Here is a 19,424-nt window from a genome sequence, read left to right as displayed (position 1 = left end):
GTGTGCCTTGATTGGCATCACTCCTCCTGGAAAGTTCCAGGATATAAACAGGGCTCCTTGCTCATTGGCACTTTCTCAACCAAAGGCCAAACACCGGGCTCCTAGTAAACACGTTCAGTGTTTGCAATGGCCAACTTCTTACGCATGAGCCTCCTGAGAGGAGCTTGACTCACTGGGTGGACCTGTTTTGATGATTTGTTGTGTTGTTACCTGTGTGAGGCTTTTATTGAAATCCACATTAATATGTGTACAATAGGACTGTGACTGTATTTCCTACGAGTTTCTGTCTGCGTGGGTTCAGGTAAAGAGATTCAGAAGCTGCTTCACTGCTGACACTGTGCTTTGTACTTTTGCTGCAGCCTGGAGGGGAAGGAACCTTCCATGTGGCTTATTAACCCTCTGCAGGTGAAATCCCTTTAGCATCAGTTTATTTCCCAGCACAGAAAATCTCTCAGTGTCTACTTGCTCATTTATTTCTGCGTCCAAGCTGAACTGTAACTCTGATGCTAATTAACAACTGCCCTGGAGATACCAGTAACATTCATGTTTGGCCTTTTGAGCTCAGATCAAAACATGGGGCAAGCCAAGAGCAAATGTATGTTTCTGGCATTTTCAGGAGTAACCTTCCTTTCTTCCTGGCACCGAACTTCTCCCTGTTCTTGCTTTTGTCTCTCTGGATGGTTTGATCGTGAACGCTTCAATCTTACTGTGTCCTTTTCTTTCTCTCTTTCTTTTTGTCCCAATATGTAAAGAAATTGCTTGGAAACTCCCTGCTGAAACTGGAAGGTGATGACCGTCTAGACATGAACTGCACACTGCCCTTCAGCGACCAGGTAATGCTATTCTCTGGACACTGGCTGTGGCCCCCTGCAGCCACGAGAGAAGGGGCTCTTGCTTTTACTCTTTGACTTTGTCATGAGGATGTGATTATGGTTCCGTCACCTGTGGATCTGTACTTGCAGGTGGTGCTGGTGGGCACTGAGGAAGGGCTCTACGCGCTGAATGTCCTGAAAAACTCTCTCACCCATGTCCCAGGAATTGGAGCGGTCTTCCAAATTTATATCATCAAGGACCTGGAGAAGCTCCTCATGATAGCAGGTGGTAGACCAAGGATGTGGTGCTCTCTTTTCACTGTCAAGGGAGATGATTTGAGAGTCGAGTGTCATGCTTGTGAAACAGAAAGGCAGGCCCTCCTGGTGGCAGATGGGAGCCAAAGCAACTCTTTCCCTTGGGTTCCTGTCGCTGCCCAAGCTGACAGCGCTCTCTGCACACATCCATTCTCTGGTGGTCTGCATAGCACAGTCTGACCCCCAAAGAACACTTCACCGTCATGCCAAGTGAAGAGTCGTGAGCCCCAGAGTCTCATTAACATCAGACCCTTTGATGCCAACGTCATGGTGACGTCAGCGCCACTGCGGGCTGTGGCCTGAGAGCTTGCTTGCTGTTAGCACATTGCCTCTTATTTCTGTGACCTCTCGGAGACCCTTTGTCTGTTCACCACTGGTTAACATCTTGCCATATTTTTACTCTCTTCCTATACAAACGCATATGCACACACACTAAGTTTTGGACCATCTGAGAGTCCCTTGCAGGGACTTATGACCCCAAATTCTTTAGCATATTACCTGACAACAAGAGCGTTCTCTTACACAACCATGGCAAAGAAATGTTTTCTCTCTTTATAGGCTGTCTTTTTTTTTTTTTTTTTTAAGAGAAAACAGTAATTTGTTGGCTCAGTGTTCAAAAATATCCACAGCCAGGTCTTGTTTCATGTGTGGCTGGATGGAGCTGGGGGCTGAAATAATAGTCAGGAACTGGCCTTTCGTGGTCTCTTTAACTCTCCCTCTCTTTGCCTCTTTTTTTCTTTCTGCTTTGCTTGCTTCCTTTCCTGTTCTTCCTTTCTTTCTTTCCTCTCCATCCCCACCTCCCTCCCTTCTTCACTTTAATCTTTAGAGTAGTTTTAGGTTCACAGCGAAATCAAATGGAAAGGGCAGAGAGTTCCCGTATGTCCCTTGTCCCCACTGTCAATACCCCCGCCAGAGGGGGACATTTGACATGACTGATGAACCTGCAGTGACGCATCATCACCCAGGGGCCATGGTTTCCATTAAAGTTCACCCGTGGTGTCGTCCATTCTCTGTGTTTGGATGAACCTGTAATGGCATGGATCCGCCATTGGAGTATCACACCAGTTTCACATGGCACAGCTTTTGAATTCTTAATACTTGCTGTAATGCACTAGTCTGATACACTTCCTATAGTCAGATTTTACCTGTGGCTCCATAATGTCCTTTCTAGGATTCCTCCCCGATTCGTGATCCTGTTCCATTAGTCTCCTGTAATATGAAATGGATCCTCAGCCTTTCTTTTGTCCTCCATGACATTGACCTATTGGAATAGTCCAAGCCTGTTGTTTTATAAACGTGTCCTTGGTGTTCTTATCTTTACTTTGGTGGGGAACATGTTTAAAAGACCAGTTCATGTTCTCTGGTTTTATGTCTGCAGGATTTTTTTTTTTTTTTTTTCATTCTGGAATCTTGACCAAGAAGCCAGATGTTTTTCACTGTAGTTCTAAAACTTGGACCTGAACTGTGCACATAGGAATCCATGGAAAACTGTTTGTTTGCATGGCCTTGCATGGCTGTTTGTGAAGAGAAATAGGATTGCCATCCTGCACCTTTGCTTCCCTGCCTCACACTGACCATGAGGCTCTTTCTTTCCCCTCAGGAGAAGAGCGGGCTCTGTGTCTCATTGACGTGAAGAAAGTTAAGCAGTCCCTAGCACAGGCTCACCTTCCTGCCCAGCCTGACATCTCACCCAACATTTTCGAAGCTGTGAAGGGCTGCCACTTGTTTGCTGCTGGCAAGGTAAGGTCTCCTCAGGGCCTCAGCGGGTGGAATGTTCTTGAAATCAGTTCTGCCCTCCTTCAACAGGGCTTATTGATTTAACCTTGAAACTTGGATGTCCTTTGGGTTAAATTTCTGTTGCTTCCTTTAGGCACAGGAAATAATTGGTGGAGCCATGAAATTTGCATGGGCTTTCAGTCTAGAGGAAACATCAGAGAGTAAAATGAGAATAAAATTAGCAAAACTGAAAGGATGATCCATGGTTTTAAAAAAGTGTGTATGTGTGAGTGTGCATGTGAGTGTATATGATGGAGTCTTTTTTTTTTTAAAGTAGGATCCACACCCAGCATGGAGCCCAACATGGGGCTTGAACTCATGACCCCTGAGACCAAGACCTGAGTTGAGATCAAGGGACACATGCTTAACTGACTGAGCCCCACAAAAGCCCCTAGTCTTTTTTTTTTTTTTTAATCTAACATGGAACCAAACTAGGAAAAAAGTTATATTACTAAAAATTTACAAATTTATGATTTATGAAATTTATATAATATAAAGTCAGTTCCTGACTTTATAACTAATAGCATACTGATTTTTTTTTTAATTTATTTTTTGTTGGTGTTCAATTTACTAACATACAGAATAACCCCCAGTGCCCGTCACCCATTCACTCCCACCCCCCGCCCTCCTCCCCTTCTACCACCCCTAGTTCGTTTCCCAGAGTTAGCAGTCTTTACGTTCTGCCTCCCTTTCTGATATTTCCCACACATTTCTTCTCCCTTCCCTTATATTCCCTTTCACTATTATTTATATTCCCCAAATGAATGAGAACATATAATGTTTGTCCTTCTCCGACTGACTTACTTCACTCAGCATAATACCCTCCAGTTCCATCCATGTTGAAGCAAATGGTGGGTATTTGTCATTTCTAATAGCTGAGTAATATTCCATTGTATACATAAACCACATCTTCTTTATCCATTCATCTTTCATTGGACACCGAGGCTCCTTCCACAGTTTGGCTATCATGGCCATTGCTGCTATAAACATCGGGGTGCAGGTGTCCCGGCGTTTCATTGCATTTGTATCTTTGGGGTAAATCCCCAACAGTGCAATTGCTGGGTCGTAGGGCAGGTATATTTTGGCAAGTAAATACATTTGCTTGCCTGCTTTAAGGAAACCTTTTTTATTAAAAAAAATTAAGAGTATTTATGAATGCATGCAGATGAACATATATAACTAATGAAATCTGAATCAAGCATCTGTAGACTCCCTGAGGCTACTGGAGTTCTCCCAAACCACTGCCTTTCCCTTCTCAGAAGACTGCTCACTGGGTATTTGCCATTTAGTCACTTGGTCAGGGTTTACCTAGTGCATCCTGTGTACTTGACCAAGCCTTCACAGGAGATCCGCACTGAGGGATGGAGGACCAGTGCAGGGAGGGCTGCTGTGGGCCGCAGGAACCTCCTGAGGGGGCCTTGGCCGTGGCCTTGGCCACTGTTCTTGAGGACTTTTGGTTTCTGAAATACTCTGGCCATGGGGCTGCTGGGATTCTTTTCTTAGTCACTTACACAACGGTTGGGATTAACTGTGGCAACAATAAAAAGAGGACAGAGTATAAAGGAAGAGGATACTGGCCTGGAAAGGTATGGATTTGCAAAGGTTTCTCAGAGGAGGTGAATCTTCAGGGACTGATGAAGGACATTGCAGATTTCCAGATAGGGACCCAGGATTTCTAGATAAGGATCCAGCAAGGAATGCTGTACCTTTTCAGTTTTATCTTTTTTTTTTTTTTTTAAGGTTTTTAAAAATTTATTCATGAGAGACATACACAGAGAGGCAGAAATACAGGGAGAGGGAGAAGCAGGCTCCCTATGGGGAGCCTGATGTGGGACTAGATCCCAGATCCCAGGATCAGGCCCTGAGCTGAAGGCAGACTTCAGCCACTGAGCTACCCAGGTGTCCCTCAATTCTTCTTTTTGAAGAGAACATTTTTTTCTCTCTCTCTCCTTTTTTCCTGCTTTTTGTTCTTTGTTGTATATTCTCTTTTAGCTGCTGCATGTTTTTATCTCTAATATAACCCATGCTGGATCTCTTATTTGTCTTACTTTCATCAGTGTTATATTGATTTTACTCATCTTTACAAGGGAGCAGCTTTGGGCTGTTTCTTGCTATGATAGTTATCTTACTTATCATTAAGTTTTGCATTTTCCTTAATCTTTATTTTTCCTTCCTTTGGTTTCTCTGGCTTTCTTCCATTGTTCTCTTTCTAATCTCTTGTTTAGCTAATTAATTTTCAGGCCATTTTTCCGAAGATAAGCATTTTAAGGCTATACATTTTCCCTCTAACTACAATTTAGTCACATCCTGTAAATTTTTATCATTCCACAGATTTTAAAATTTCTTATGATTTCCTTGAATGATAAGTTACTTAGAAATGGGCATTATACAATGTTGGAAATATGAAAAACTAGGCACATTATAAAATCCTAACACATGATTACAGAAACATTCCCAGACTCACTACCCACCCCAAGAACTAGAACATTACTAAAACTTTCCATATCCTGTGTATCTCTTCCTCTCTCATCCCATCTTACCCCACCCACCCTGCCAACCACTGACCTTGTCAGCACTGATTTGAGAAGCATATTTTCGCCCTTGATGAAATGACAAAGACCTGGTACTGGGAGGTGAAATTAGAGTGATTCGACTATTCTAGAAAAAGAACTCTACATACACAAATCTTAGCTAAGAGCTTTTCTCTTTGAACCACAACCCCTAAATTCTTGGGGTAATGTCTCCTGCCTTTCTCCTCCCTCGGGGTAAGATCGTCCAAAGACCCTGTCTCTGCAGAAGGTGCACATGTACCAAAAGTGTGTGGTGTCAGGTGATTTCCAGAGGTCTTTGCGAGGTCTTTGTTAAGTCAGTGGTTCTTATCTAGGGGCATTTCTATCCCATGGGGGACACTGGGCAGTGTCTGGAGACATTTTTGGTCATCACAGCTGGTGGCAGTGCCATTGGCATCTAGAGAGTAGAGCATAGGGTTGCTGCTAAACATCCTACAGTGCACAGATCAGCCTCCTGCCACAGAGAATTATCTGGGCTAGTGTCAGTAGTGCTGAGGTGGAGAGACCCTGCTCTAAATTGGTTTTGTGTTCCCAGTTTTGCTATGGAGCCAGTATACACACTAGTGACCCTCTTTTTCTTTCTTTCTGTTTCCCTGGTTGCCTTTCAGATTGAGAATGGGCTTTGCATTTGTGCAGCCATGCCCAGCAAAGTTGTCATTCTCCGCTACAACGAAAACCTCAGCAAGTACTGCATTCGGAAAGTAAGTCCTGGGCCTCATGCATCCTGCCGTCCCCACCACCTGGCCTGGGAAGTGTGCCCTCTCAGGGAACAGTGTGTGCCAGGGTGACCTCCAGAGAGACAGATGGGCAGACACACCCTTCCTTCCTGGAGGAAGTGCCAGAGCCCTGAGTAGCTGTAGTTTGCCCTCTTGATTTCTTTCTCCTATTGGTGAGCTGCCTCTCCAGCCAGCCCAGGGAATTCAGCCCTTTGTTAAAGGAGAAGGGAAGCAGGCTGATGGAGGAGACACTTCCTTTAAATTAGTGTAAAAAAGGACGGAGCTCTCTCTGAGAAGCCAGCCGTCCCTGGCGACACTTATCAGAATCTTTGTCAGATCCTAGATGTTTCTATTAATAACTTTTGGAAAAGCCAGTGCTAGCTGTGTTCCTGTGTGTAATGAGGAAGCTGATTCTCCTTGGAGCAGAGTGGTGGTGATGGTGACTGCAGTGTGGACAGGGTGTGCATTAGATCATTTGCCTTGCTCCTAGAGGCTGGCTGTTGTCCCTAGACTAAGAAAGCTCCCCTGTTGTAAGCCTAATTCATTTTCGGTGCTTCATGATTAGTCTCAGAAGTGAAATAAGGGGTATGTAAGGGTCATTATGTGTTAGGGAAACAGTTTCATTCTGCGCGGGCTGTTTGTTTTATTTTATTGAGATGGTACCAGACACTGAGTGGCTACTTTACCAACACTTTTCACAACAGTTCTTAAATTTAGGGGTGGTAATCCCCAATTTTTAGGTAAGACAATTGAGGCCGGCTGAGGTCCTGTTACAAAGTTGAAACCAAAACTGAAGTTTGATTTTTTTCCTGCTTTCGCTGTGTCATGCTGCCTAAAAGTTTCCTCATACTTAGCAGGTGATCAGTAAATATTCAATGGTGATAGTGTGGATTAGATTTCAACTGTTAGCTCTAGGAAAATTCTCAGAAATCATTGCTTCTTTATTACTCTTGGCCACCATTTGAATAAGCATGCCTAGGTTTTTGAAAATACTAGGATTGGCCTGAAAACAAGAAGAAATTAGAAAGCTGATCACTAATAGAGATTACAACAATGATGATGAGAATAATTATATAAGTAATATAGATGCATGTTAGAAACAGCTCACAAAAAGAAGAAAGTAAAACCACTCCCTCTAATAAGCCCTGTGTTTTCCAGTCTTTTTCCTCAGATAAGAATTTGTATTTTTAAAGATCTGCCTTTGACTGTAAACTTCTCATTGAAATGGTGTCTCTGACTTTTTTTTTGGCTGCTATCTGACCTTATTAGTCTGGGGTTGCAAAGCACCCAGAGGTAGCAAAGGGATTATTGGTCCTCATGGGGGGATGCGAAAGGATTGAGTGTGTTTTCTGTGGCCAAGAATGTGAACAGGTCCAGAGGCGACCGTCTCCAAGGCTTGGTTAGATGCCTGAGGTGGAAACAGAATAGCAGTAGAGAGGTGCTGCCCTGTGTTAACTCACATTGTTTTCTTCTACCCTCTGTCTCAGGAGATAGAGACTTCAGAGCCCTGCAGCTGCATTCACTTCACCAATTACAGTATCCTCATTGGAACCAATAAATTCTACGAAATTGACATGAAGCAGTACACGCTCGAGGGTAGGCCTCAAGTGTCCCCCTACCCAACCCCCTGGCCAAACTCTGCTCTGGTTTGGCTGCCAACTCGAGCCAATCCCTGACACCCCACTTCTCACCCGCCTTTACAGAATTCCTGGATAAGAATGACCATTCCTTGGCGCCTGCTGTGTTTGCCTCTTCTTCCAACAGTTTCCCTGTCTCGATCGTGCAGGTGAACAGTGCAGGGCAGCGGGAGGAATACCTGCTCTGCTTCCACGGTGAGTTGGGGCCTACCGCCTGCCACTGCTCTGAGGGCTTGCAGGCACTAGGAGCCCCAGACCTCCACTGGGGCTCTCACTGGGGCCCACTCTCTCCTAGTCTCTCCTGAGAGCAGCCGCTTCCTTCTTTCTCTGCCCTCTTCTTCCTCTCCCTCTCCTCTCTCCTTTCCTTTCCTTCTTTCTTGGACTTTCTTTTGATGTTTCTCTTCATTCTTTTTATTCCTCCTCCTGCTCCTCCAACCCCTGCCCAATCTCTGGGTCCTCCAGTGTCTTCTTCTTCCCTGTGTCTGCGTCTCTATTTCTTCCCTTCCTCCCTGTCTCCTCTCTCTTCCTTCTTCCTTTGCTCCTTCTTCCCTGTCTCTCCTTCCTTTAACACATCTCTCAGAGATGTGGGTCAGCAAAGGTCCTCAGGTTTAAAGGTTCAGCTGAATCTGGCTGGTGGTCCCCTGGGTTCAATCCCTTATTCTTCTGTCAAAGTGTGTGTCATTGATACTGCTCCCTCTGACTTTGCTGCTGCCCCTGGGCTCCAACTCCTTGCAGAATTTGGGGTGTTCGTGGACTCTTACGGAAGACGTAGCCGCACAGACGATCTCAAGTGGAGTCGCTTACCTTTGGCCTTTGGTAAGTGATGCGAGGTATGGAGGTCTCTACTCTGCCAGCAGCTGGAGTCCTGGGAAGGCATTGCAGGTGGAATCCTTTATTGTTTAAGCACTGTGCTTGGAATCTATGTGTATTACATTAGACACCAAGTGCCACAGATCACAGTCACCTGAAGAGTGTTCAGGGCAAAGATTCCGATGCTTGATGAAAAACTGCATAAGCCAAACCCACCAGCCTTGTGAAGTATTTGTTAGGCTCTTATGATAAGAAAGGAGAGCACTCCTTTTATTTAAATCATTTCAAAGGCTGCAGAGTATCCCATGGCATAGCTGAACACCTGTCAATTAAACTAGTTCTAATTAGGCAGAGCACATAGGTCATGCTCATTCTTTTTGTAAGTGTAATCATTGCTGTGATGAATATCTTGCATTAAGCTTTGCACACTTGTCAAGTAGTATCTGCTGCTCATAAGCCCTAAAAGCAGAGCTGCTGGGTCAAAGCATAAATACCCATATACATAAACCCACACATATATACAAATATGTACACACATATTGATGTGAATGTTCTGAAACACTGTTATGGCTAAAATACCCGTCAAGGCTATTTAGTTAATCATTTGCTGCATAACATGTTCTAACAACAATTTATTATTGCCCAAGATGCTGAGGTTTGACTGGACAGTTCTGCTTCATGTGGTACCATGGGGGCAGTGGGATTAACTACAAAGTGCAAAATGGCCTCGCAAAATGGCGGCCAATCGGTAGAATTTGTGAGAACTCAGCTGGGGCTGGTGGCTAGAGGCTTCAGTTCCTCTTCAAGTGGGCTTCTTCCAAGAGTGCAAAAGTGGAAGTCGGCAGGCCTTCTTCCACCACATCCTACTGGTTCAAGCAGCCATGGGGTCAGCCTAGATTCACGGCAAGGAGGCTCCACCAGGGTCTGAGTAACAGGAGGCATGACAGACAAACAGTCTAATACCAAAGTCCTGGTTTACCACAAGGGATAATAGTGATAATCTCCTTTACCTTTTAAGACAGAAAAACTCCCATCATATCCTAAAGTTTAATTGACACTGTGATATAGACACCTAGTATTAAAACTAGAAATATTTAATTATCTATGAACCCAGTCTCTAATTTTTTTTTTAAAATGTACAACATTTTCAACAGTTTAACAGAATTAAACAGTTTAAAAAGGTATCCAATGAAAAGTCTCATCCATATAACCGGTCTCTCCAATTCTCCATCCCCATTCCCCCAAGTGGGGGAGAACAACTTCTGTTTCTACCTGTTCTGTTCCAGTGTTTTGTGCAAATACAGATGCATAAGAAAATATAGTCTTATCCCCCCACCACACACACTTTATTACAAATCAGTGTGGTGCCACACCACACATTACTCTAAATCTTGTTTTACACACTAAGTAAAACCGCACACCTTATGTATCAGTATATAGAGAGCTTCATGCATTTTTACAGCAGAATTGCACAGATATACCATAATTTATTTAACCTATAATGTACCCTTGCTTTCGTTCCCATCTTCTGCTCTGACAACATGGCAGTGAGTAAACTTGAACATGCCTCATTACGTCTGCACATGGATGTGTGTGTGGGATAAATTCTTTTAGGTGGGATTCCTTTTTCCAAGGTTACATCACAGCCTGGGTTTGATTTTCTCTTTTAACCCTTCCTTGTTCCATGCTCCTCTTCCATGGTGACCATGCAGCCTACAGAGAACCCTATCTCTTTGTGACCCACTTCAACTCACTTGAAGTAATTGAGATCCAGGCACGCTCCTCTCTGGGGTAAGCATTGCCCCTTCAGGCTTTGAAAAGCTCAGCTGTTGGGGTTGGGTGTTGGGGCCAAGTGTCTGTTTTCTTCCCATCCTACCTCGTACCAGAGGTAAACTCTGATCTGGAACTCCACAGGACTCCTGCCCGAGCATATTTGGAAATTCCAAACCCACGCTACTTGGGCCCTGCAATATCCTCAGGAGCAATTTACCTGGCGTCCTCATACCAGGATAAATTAAGGGTCATTTGCTGCAAAGGAAACCTCGTGAAGGAGTCCGGCACTGACCACCACCGGGGCCCCTCCACCTCCCGCAGGTACCATACTTCTCTTCTTCACTGCAGGAGGCAGACTGCTTTTCTGTAACATAGAAGGAAGTTTTGCTAAACTGATCAAAGGTTTCCCAGTCTTCAAGCTCCAGGCACTCAATTCTTTGAGATATAGCATTAAAATGACTCAGTCCTTTACAAGTATCTGGGGAGTTTTTAAATGCCCCCTTGGAAAAGGTGGAAGGAAATGTCTAGTCTTTCTCTGTTGGGTATTTTCAGTGGCACCAGAATGGATCATGAATTATGCATTCATTGCTTTAGCAGATATTGTGCCATGCTAGTTGGGCTTGCTGTGGGAGGTATAGTGCTGAACAAACCAGATGCAGTCCCTCCCTGATAGAGCCCAGTGGGAGAGAGACATGAGCAATCAGGCAATTATAGCACAGCCTAGAAGGATGGGGGCTCTCACTGGGGTAGTGTTAGACACCTTGGGAGCCCGGGGGAGGGTTCTCAGCCTGCACGTGGGGGCCAGGGAAGATTTCCCAGAAGAAATAAGGCCTTCTATAGGGGCCATGCTATGCTTTCCTCTTTCTTTGCATGTCTTCTGATTTTTTGTTGGAGACTGAACATTTCAAATAATATAATGTGGCAACTCTGGAATTCAGGTCCCTCCCCTCCCTTGTGTTTGTTGTTGCTATTTATTGAGTCTCCTGGATTAAATCTTGTAAAGTCTATATTCTATGTTATGTGTAGCCATTCAAGTTTCTGCTTGGTTAGGTTAGTCATCAGCTAATGATTGGGCAGAGATTTCCTTTAATGCACCGAACCAGTAAGTCTCTCACCCTTTGCTGAGGGCTTCCGTGTGTGTGTGTGTGTGTGTGTGTGTGTGTGTATGGGCTCACAATGCTCAAAGTTAGCCAGAGTTGAGACACTGAGGCCTTCTCAGATTTTTCCTGGGCATTTGCAGAGCCCTGCCTCTGTGCGTGGCTTTCTAGGTTCTGACAAATATATGGAACTATTTCAGAATGCCTCATAGACCTCTTATTCCCAGATTTCCTTTTGAGTGTTTTAGCTAGCCTCTTCCCCAGCTGGTATCACTGCCTCAGGTATTTGCCAGGTTAAACACTTGCCGCTGATTATTTTTGATAAACATCTGGGAATAGGGCTTTCTCATGAGCAAACCCTGAGCCAGGTCAGATAAAAAGTCCTGAGAATGATACCCAGGGGACAGGGGAGAGAAGGACTATTTTTTGGGACTGGGCTGGGGCTTTTTGGGGAGCTTCAATCCTGATCTCCCTCCAGTGGCTACTGTGGTTACAGGGCTGTTGGTTTCAAAACCCCTGCAGATCTTGGGAGAAAAGGGTTGGTAATAGGTCATATTAATGTGTCACAAAGCTTATTGTTCTTACTGAGATTCAGCTATTTTTCTTACATGAATGCTCTTGCTGTTTGAGTTGTTGCGAGTCTTTGGTTAATATCCAGAGCTCTGAAAAGTTGATTTTGACAGTTGTTGCCAGTGTACTTGCTACTTTTATGGAGGAACAAGTTTTTGGTGGTCCCTACTGTGCCATTCTGGAAGTGCTTTCCCCCTTTTTAAGACCAGTGATAGCACACTGCACATTCTTCCGTACCTTAATGTATCTTGGAGCTTGCTTCATGTCAGTTTCAGAAGTATTTCTTCATTTTTATTTTTTATGCCTACATAGCATTCCTTCATGTGACCTTAATCTATTTAAAGGTCCTTTAAATCCACTGCTCCTTTATCAGTGGATGTTTGGGTTGTTCACAGACTGTTGCTATAGGAAATTAAATGACTGTGCTTATGGCATTTTGCAGGATTAGGAACCTATCTGTAGGATAAATTCCTAGAAGAAAAATTGATGAGTGACATCAGATGTCCATTTCTAATTTTGATAGATGTTGCTGAGTATTCCTCCCTAAAGGCTATATCCATTTGTAATCCTACCAGCAGTACATGGAAGTGGGATGGACCTGGTCTTGACACAGAGGTCTATGAGCCAGATCCAGGTTGATGTGTAGGTTTGAGAAACACTTTTGGCTTGACCTTGCCTCAAGAGTAAATGCTCAAAGGGCTATAGTTCTCTCCTGAAAATGTCCAGATTTTCTGAAGTAGTTTCCAAGTCATGCCAAGAACAAATCAAAGTACTGTCATTAGATTTTTTTTTTTTTTCCTCGACTGCCTTACTAATTAGATGGCAGGCAACTTCCTTTTGAGACTATATAGTGTCTCTGTAAGAAGTTACTTATGCTGTGGTTGAAAGTGGCTGGTTCCTGTGAACGAGCGGCAGAAACAATGCTGTTGCTTTCATGCTGTTGCCAGGCATGTCGGAATATCAGCAGTCTTTGCCTGTCTCTTGGCTTTAAAATGGTCTTGTTATGCAGACTGCTTTGGCAGGTCAGAATGTAGAAGGCCAGCTTGGCTGAGTGTGATTCACCTCAGGCCTTACTGCCCTGGTCTGTTTAGCAGAGCAGGAATTATAACTCTATGCAAAAAAAAAAAAAAAAAAAAAAAAATCCCATAAAATTGGCATGGTAGATTATTGGTCATTAATGGATACAGAGATGAGAGATTGCCCATTTGGCCTAGAATGATAGGTATTTTCTTTCATTGCATTAATCTAAGCTGACATTCCAAATGGTCTTCCTGGAGCCATCCTTCTTCCCCTGGGCATTGAGTACCTTCTTACTTGCTTTATGATGGGCCCCTGTGGACATATTTTATAATTTCTCTTCCATTAAAAATAGGTTTAATGTAATTCTCCTACTTAGAATTTATTTATTTGTTGTCTTCCATATCTTAAAGCCACATGACTAGAGAGGAATATAAACCTTTATTTCAAGATGTTGAAATCTGAGTTATCTCCAACTTTTCCACTGTACATGGAACACCAGGGGGTTCTGGCTTTCTGGGCATGTTATCTGGAATCTTTACAGTTTGAGTTGCACAGGGAAACTAGAGAATCACATGAAAATCTTCACAATGAACTGATCACTTATCAAATTATCTCTACTTTTCTGCTTCATGATAGTGTAGGAATTGGCAAACGTTTTCTGTAAAGGCCCAGATAGTAAATATTTTTGGCCTTGTGGGCCATATGGCCTGTCTCAATTATTCAACTATTATTGTGTGAGAGCAGCTATTGATAGTGCATATAGATGGGCATGGCTATCTTCCAATAAAACTTTATTTATAAAAATAGGTTATCTGTCCAGATTTGGCCTTCAAGCTTGCTCTAGAGTCACTCCTCCCCAGTAGATATCTTTGCTTTTCATTTGCTTTTAATTATGGGCATTGACAAAAGTGATTCTGGCAATTAAACCAATAACCAAAGGGGAAAAAAATCAACAAATTTGGCCCTTTTCAAAGAGAAGGATTTAAACATCAAGGGTTAAGATAGGCCTCTGGGAAAATCAGCAACACTCTCAAACATTTTTGAAGAAATGACTTTGACTTTAATGCAGAAGTCCGACATGGACGAAAAATATGTCATCGAGCATATTAGCATACAATTTTGTTGCAAAAATTAGAGCAAGATAAATCAGTATGTGATTCATCCTTGGCTCATTCTTAGAATCAGCATGTAATTCCAATTGTAATTTAGGTTTTAAAAATAACGAGGATAAATTTACTTTCCTGATTTCTACTTTTATTTTCTGAGATAAAGCCCCAATCAATCAAAATATGTTCTCCAAGTAATATTCTCTATCAAATGTGCCCATTTTAAGTAGGTTCCCTTTTCCTAGCTCTAATTATGCTGAGATGATGAAGACTGAGTACTTTTTCTGCTCATCGGAGTGGGAAGGAATTGACTCTCCATTCTGTTTCTGGATCTCACTTCTTCAGAGAGGTGGCTAGGGCTGTATCTGCTGAAATCTTCATTTGAAATATCTAGACAGAGGCTGAGTGGAGAGTTGGATTGGCTGTACAAAAAAGCCCTGATGTTTTTAATTGTTTGGTCAGTCACCGTCAACCTTTGGGGCCAGGGACATGTTTTGAGCCAACTGTACCGTTTTTTATCTGTCCTGCTCGGTTTTCTAACTCAGGCCTGATCTCTACACCTCTCATATCAGTATTGGGTGCCAAAGAGGCTTGGAAAGCCACCTGGAAGGAGGGGTGACTGAACACCAGGTCGAAGAGTGGGACAGATACAGCAGCTGACAGTGCCAACTACAGGCTTTCTCAAAATTGCTCCCTTTGCATCAAAGGCCTTATGGCAGCCTCAACCCCTAAATGAAGACTTCCTTCTGTGCTTTCTAGGCTCTGCAGAATACTAGGTCAGTAGGATACAGGGTGGGCCTTAAGACATCAGACTGACGCGGCTCAGAGTCCCGGCTTTGTGGCCCCCTAGCCCAGGCCAGGCCCCCAGCCTGTTTCCATGTTCTTGTCTGAACAATGAGGGTCATTCTGGTTCCCAGCTTGTGGAGCTGTTATGATGATTTAATGAGTCAGAGCACATGAATTGCTTAGCACAGGGTCTGGCACACAGTAGGTGCTCAGGAAAAGCCTACACCAAAACCAGGAAGCTTGATTTTCTTTTGTCCTCTTTCTCTGTCCTCACTACCAAAAGAAAACAAAAAGCCTGAAGAGCTTCAGGTGGGATCTTTTCTACTAAAGATTGGGGTGTGGGCGTGGCTCAGGAGGAAAGGGACCTTGTGGGGTTGTGACTTCTCAGCTCCACACCTCCCTTTCCTGTTGCCCCACAGCCCCAACAAGCGAGGCCCGCCAACGTACAACGAGCACATCACCAAGCGTGTGGCCTCCAGCCCAGCGCCACCCGAAGGCCCTGGCCACCCTCGAGAGCCAAGCACACCCCACCGCTACCGAGAGGGGCGGACAGAGCTGCGCAGGGACAAGTCTCCGGGCCGCCCCCTGGAGCGGGAGAAGTCCCCAGGGCGGATGCTCAGCACGCGGAGGGAGCGCTCCCCTGGGAGGCTGTTTGAAGACAGCAGCCGGGGCCGCCTGCCTGTGGGAGCCGTCAGGACCCCACTGTCCCAGGTCAACAAGGTGAGGCACCATCTTGAGGCCCAAGGAGTGACCAGGGTTGCTGAGGGCCCTTCAGGGCCACTGTGGTTAAAAAAGGGTGGGGGGATTTATTATAATTCAGATTTTTCAGGACATATAGCCAGTTTAGGAAGAAAACGTATTTAAGAAGAGGCCTTTCAAAAAAAGAAGAGGCCTTTCTAGGCAAATGGATCATGAGTACATGTGTACCTTAAAATGTAATAGCTACCCAAGGAGTATATCGTTCCCCAGAGACAACCAGCATTAGCAGTTTCTAGAGATATTCTATACATAGAAGCAAATATGTATGTATATTTTCCCCTCTTAAACACGAATGATAGGATACTACCCAGAATATTTAGGCCTTATTGATACACATATACAAATACATACATCAAGAATTTTTTCAAAAGGCTACATAGGAACTGTTAACAGTGGTTGCTTTCTAGAACTTTGAGCCCTTTGAAATGTTTAAATCGTATGCATGTATTATCTATGTAGTTTTTAAGTTAGTGAATGAAGAGATGGAGGGAGGTGTTGAAGATAAGGGGGCCCCCACATGGGGGAAGGTCTGAGTGCTTGGTGCCTCCTCAGGCAGGCTAGCCAGTTCCAGGGGCCCCCTCTGGGCAGCACAGCCACCGTGCTGTCCCAGGGATGGAGAGTAGGGCTGGTTTCCTAGGTCACATTCTCCTAATATCACCTGCAGGTCACTGTGGGGATTCCTGCCAATAGAGAGAGGAATAGCCAATGTTTCTTCTTATCGCCTCTGATTCACTGATAAAATGGGGGCCAGTGTGTGTGTAACAGAGATATATCTATAGCTTTGGAGAATTTTCCGTGAATTTCATTCCCTGATAAACTCCAAGCTCAGCAGCTTGGCTCTGCTCTCTGGTGTCACACCTGGCTGCACGGAGACCAGGTGTGGTACGCTTCCTTCCGGGCTGGTACAGGGTGAGCCCAGGGACTCCTGGCCGCCTCAGTTGAAACCCTTCCTTGTTTTGTTCCTAGGTCTGGGACCAGTCTTCAGTGTAAATCTCAGCCAGGAAAACCAACTCCTCATCTTAATCTGCAGGAAAACACCAAACACTCTAAGGAACTCTGCTGAAGGGGCCCCCGGCACCCATCTGCTCAGCCACCCCAAGGCACAGCTGGGCCCAGACCCGCCTCAGTGTGGACACCCTGCATCCAGGTGGTGCAGGGGCCAAGGCTCTTAGGGGCCGCCGGCGCCTTCCTGCGGTCATTCTCTGTGCACTTTGTTACTCTTTCAGAGCATTCATAAACTTTTATACCTAGCTCGAGCCTGTACCAGTTCATCAAAGAAAACCAACCTGCACTAACTACAGCGTGGTTAGAATCCTATTTAATAGCTACTTTAAGATCCTAGGATTGGTTGGTTTTCCTTTTTTTTTTTTTTTTTTTTTTTTTTTTAAGACAACAGAATTCTTAATAGATTTGAATAGCAATGTATTTCCTGTTGTAGTCATTTTTAGCTAGAACACACCATCAGGTCTTTGCTACGGAAACGTATTGTAGAAGAGTCCCCACCAGTTGGCTAACCTCCTGCACTCATGTAGGTTCATTCTTGTTCCAGTCCATCCTCACAGATGGCCCTGTTTTACCCAGGGTGACATCTTAGCCAAATGTTTACTGTTCTCATTGCCTTTTATGGCCTTGACGACTTCCCCTCCCACCAGCTGAGAATGTACGGAGGTCATCGGGCCTCAGCTCGGAGGCAGTGACTTGGGGCCAAGGGACCTCGAGGACCTCTCCCTCCCTGCCCCTCAGCATCATCTCCCCAGCCTGCTGTCCCTGCTTTCCATGTAGCTTTGGCCAGGAAAGCATGCAATAGACTTGCTCGGAGCCCAGCATTAATGAGTCTCTAGGTCCGGGAGGGGACCGGGGGCACCCACCCCCTGTTCACGACAGTGCGTTGTTCTCCACCCTGGGATGGGTAGAGACCCGTCCGGGAGTTCTGCATGGCGGTTCACTGCATGTGCTGCCCCCCGACCTGGCTGCCCCCCTTGGGTTGCTCTGCCAATGTACTAGTACCATACCATAGCTCCCGCTGAATTGAGACCCTCTGACCACTTGCCAACTCACTGGCCACAACAAGCTGCAGTCTGTAGCACTGAACAAACAAACCAAACGCTCAAGCCTTACGACCAGAGAAGGATTTCAGCAAACCACCACCTCACCCTTTCACGCTTCCCTGCCAACTCCCTTGTGGATGACTCTGTGTTCACACAAAATCCAGCACGGTTCTACCCCATGAAACTGTGACTTCCCAAGTGAGCCTTTCCCTAGGGCTAGACTAAGACCAGGAAGTTTGAGAGAGCCGCAGCCCCTCCTCCACCTCTGCTGGGGTCGGGAGGTCCTCCTTAGGTGCAGCGCGGCTCACACGGTTTCTCTCTACCCGCTACCAGAATGCGAAATTCCTGGCAACCGGTAAAGAACCAACCTAGAGGCTTTGCAGTTGGCAAGCTAACTAGCGGCCTTATTTCTGCCTTTAATCTCCCACAAGGCATCTCTTGCTTCAGATTCTCCATGACTCTTAGGCACGCCTCGAACAACCAAGTCACATCCTAGGTAGGCTGGAAGGTAGACCTGTTTCCACCACTGCAGGTGAACATGACCACATTTCAGCCCGCATCGTCCCCGGTTCAGATCACTTTCCAGATTGCAACCTGGCCCAAATCCCAGCTCCTTCCTGCTCGTCTCTTAACCTAAGTGCTTTCTTGTTTGAAACGCCTACGTCCCTCCCTCCATGTTGTTGCACCCTTGGCAGGTGTCATGCTGTTGTGTTTTATGTGTTGCTTGGAGTCTTTGGGGTCATACTGCATCCCCTCCCTCCCCCAGGGCAGATCAGACTGAATGTTTGCTGAAGTTTTTGTCTCTTGGTCCACAAGTATTTGGAAAGGTCACTGAAAATTGGTCTTTCAGTCTTGGCATTTCATTTAGGATCTCCATGAGAAATGGGCTTCTTGAGCCCTGAAAGTGTATATTGTGTGTCTCATTTGTGAAATGCTTCCTGCTATAGAACTAGCTCAAAAGACTGTACATATTTACAAGAAACTTTATATTCGTAAAAAAAAAAAAAAGGAAATTGAATTGGTTTCTACTTTTTTATTGTAAAAGGTGCATTTTTCAACACTTACTTTTGGTTTCAATGGTGGTAGTTGTGGACAGCCATCTTCATTGAGGGTGGGGAGCTCCGTAGGACCACCAAGACGCCAGCAGGAAATATCGGACCACGAAATTGCAGTCAAAAGCTTATTAGCATAAGTTAAGATTCTAGGTCTCCAAAAGTACAGGCTTTTTCTTCATTACCTTTTTTATTCAGGATGAGGAAAAGAACACAAGGAACAATTCAAGATCCACCTGGAGAGGAATGAACTTTGTTGTTAAACAATAGTGAAATAAAGCAATGATCTAAAATGTTTGCTTTCGTGCAACGACCTCCTCTTTTCTTGAGAGACCATAAAAAATCCTAAGTGTTGCGCCAGTGTCAGCAAGGTTTGTTATCATGACACGGGACCTTGCTTCCTTTTTTGTGGGGGGTCAAGGGAGGGCTTTTTCTCTGGGGTCGGGGAATGACACGGCTCAGAGCATGCTGCTCTCCTGGCATCAAGAAGTTTGGCAGCATTCTCTCCAAGAGTGGAGACACTGTTGAAGTTTGGTCGTTATTTCCAGTGAACCGTGAGCTGGCTGTTACGTCGCTG

The 19,424-nt window shown here is 44.8% G+C and overlaps 1 protein-coding gene across 12 annotated transcripts in view; it reads left to right on the top strand.

The window, feature by feature from the left end:
- CIT (citron rho-interacting serine/threonine kinase) overlaps positions 1-19,144 on the top strand; it is a 165,105-nt gene extending 145,961 nt beyond the window's left edge. For 7 of the 12 annotated variants that reach the window (XM_025474152.3, XM_025474159.3, XM_025474161.3 and 4 more), the window contains 12 exons: positions 257-301; positions 753-833; positions 963-1,098; positions 2,728-2,867; positions 6,082-6,174; positions 7,677-7,785; positions 7,893-8,021; positions 8,562-8,642; positions 10,349-10,427; positions 10,551-10,730; positions 15,408-15,708; positions 16,714-19,144. In XM_025474152.3, coding sequence (XP_025329937.3) covers positions 257-301; positions 753-833; positions 963-1,098; positions 2,728-2,867; positions 6,082-6,174; positions 7,677-7,785; positions 7,893-8,021; positions 8,562-8,642; positions 10,349-10,427; positions 10,551-10,730; positions 15,408-15,708; positions 16,714-16,737 — 1,398 coding nt within the window. In that variant the 3' untranslated portion in view covers positions 16,738-19,144. The remainder of the gene's footprint in view (positions 1-256; positions 302-752; positions 834-962; positions 1,099-2,727; positions 2,868-6,081; positions 6,175-7,676; positions 7,786-7,892; positions 8,022-8,561; positions 8,643-10,348; positions 10,428-10,550; positions 10,731-15,407; positions 15,709-16,713) is intronic. The other 5 variants (XM_025474154.3, XM_025474163.3, XM_025474162.3 and 2 more) reach the window with 1 other exon arrangement.
- The last annotated feature ends 280 nt before the right edge of the window (positions 19,145-19,424 follow it).

Source organism: Canis lupus, chromosome 26, assembly GCF_003254725.2.
Source record: "Canis lupus dingo isolate Sandy chromosome 26, ASM325472v2, whole genome shotgun sequence".
Taxonomy (NCBI): Eukaryota; Metazoa; Chordata; class Mammalia; order Carnivora; family Canidae; genus Canis; species Canis lupus.
This window is presented reverse-complemented; position numbering and strand designations above follow the sequence as displayed.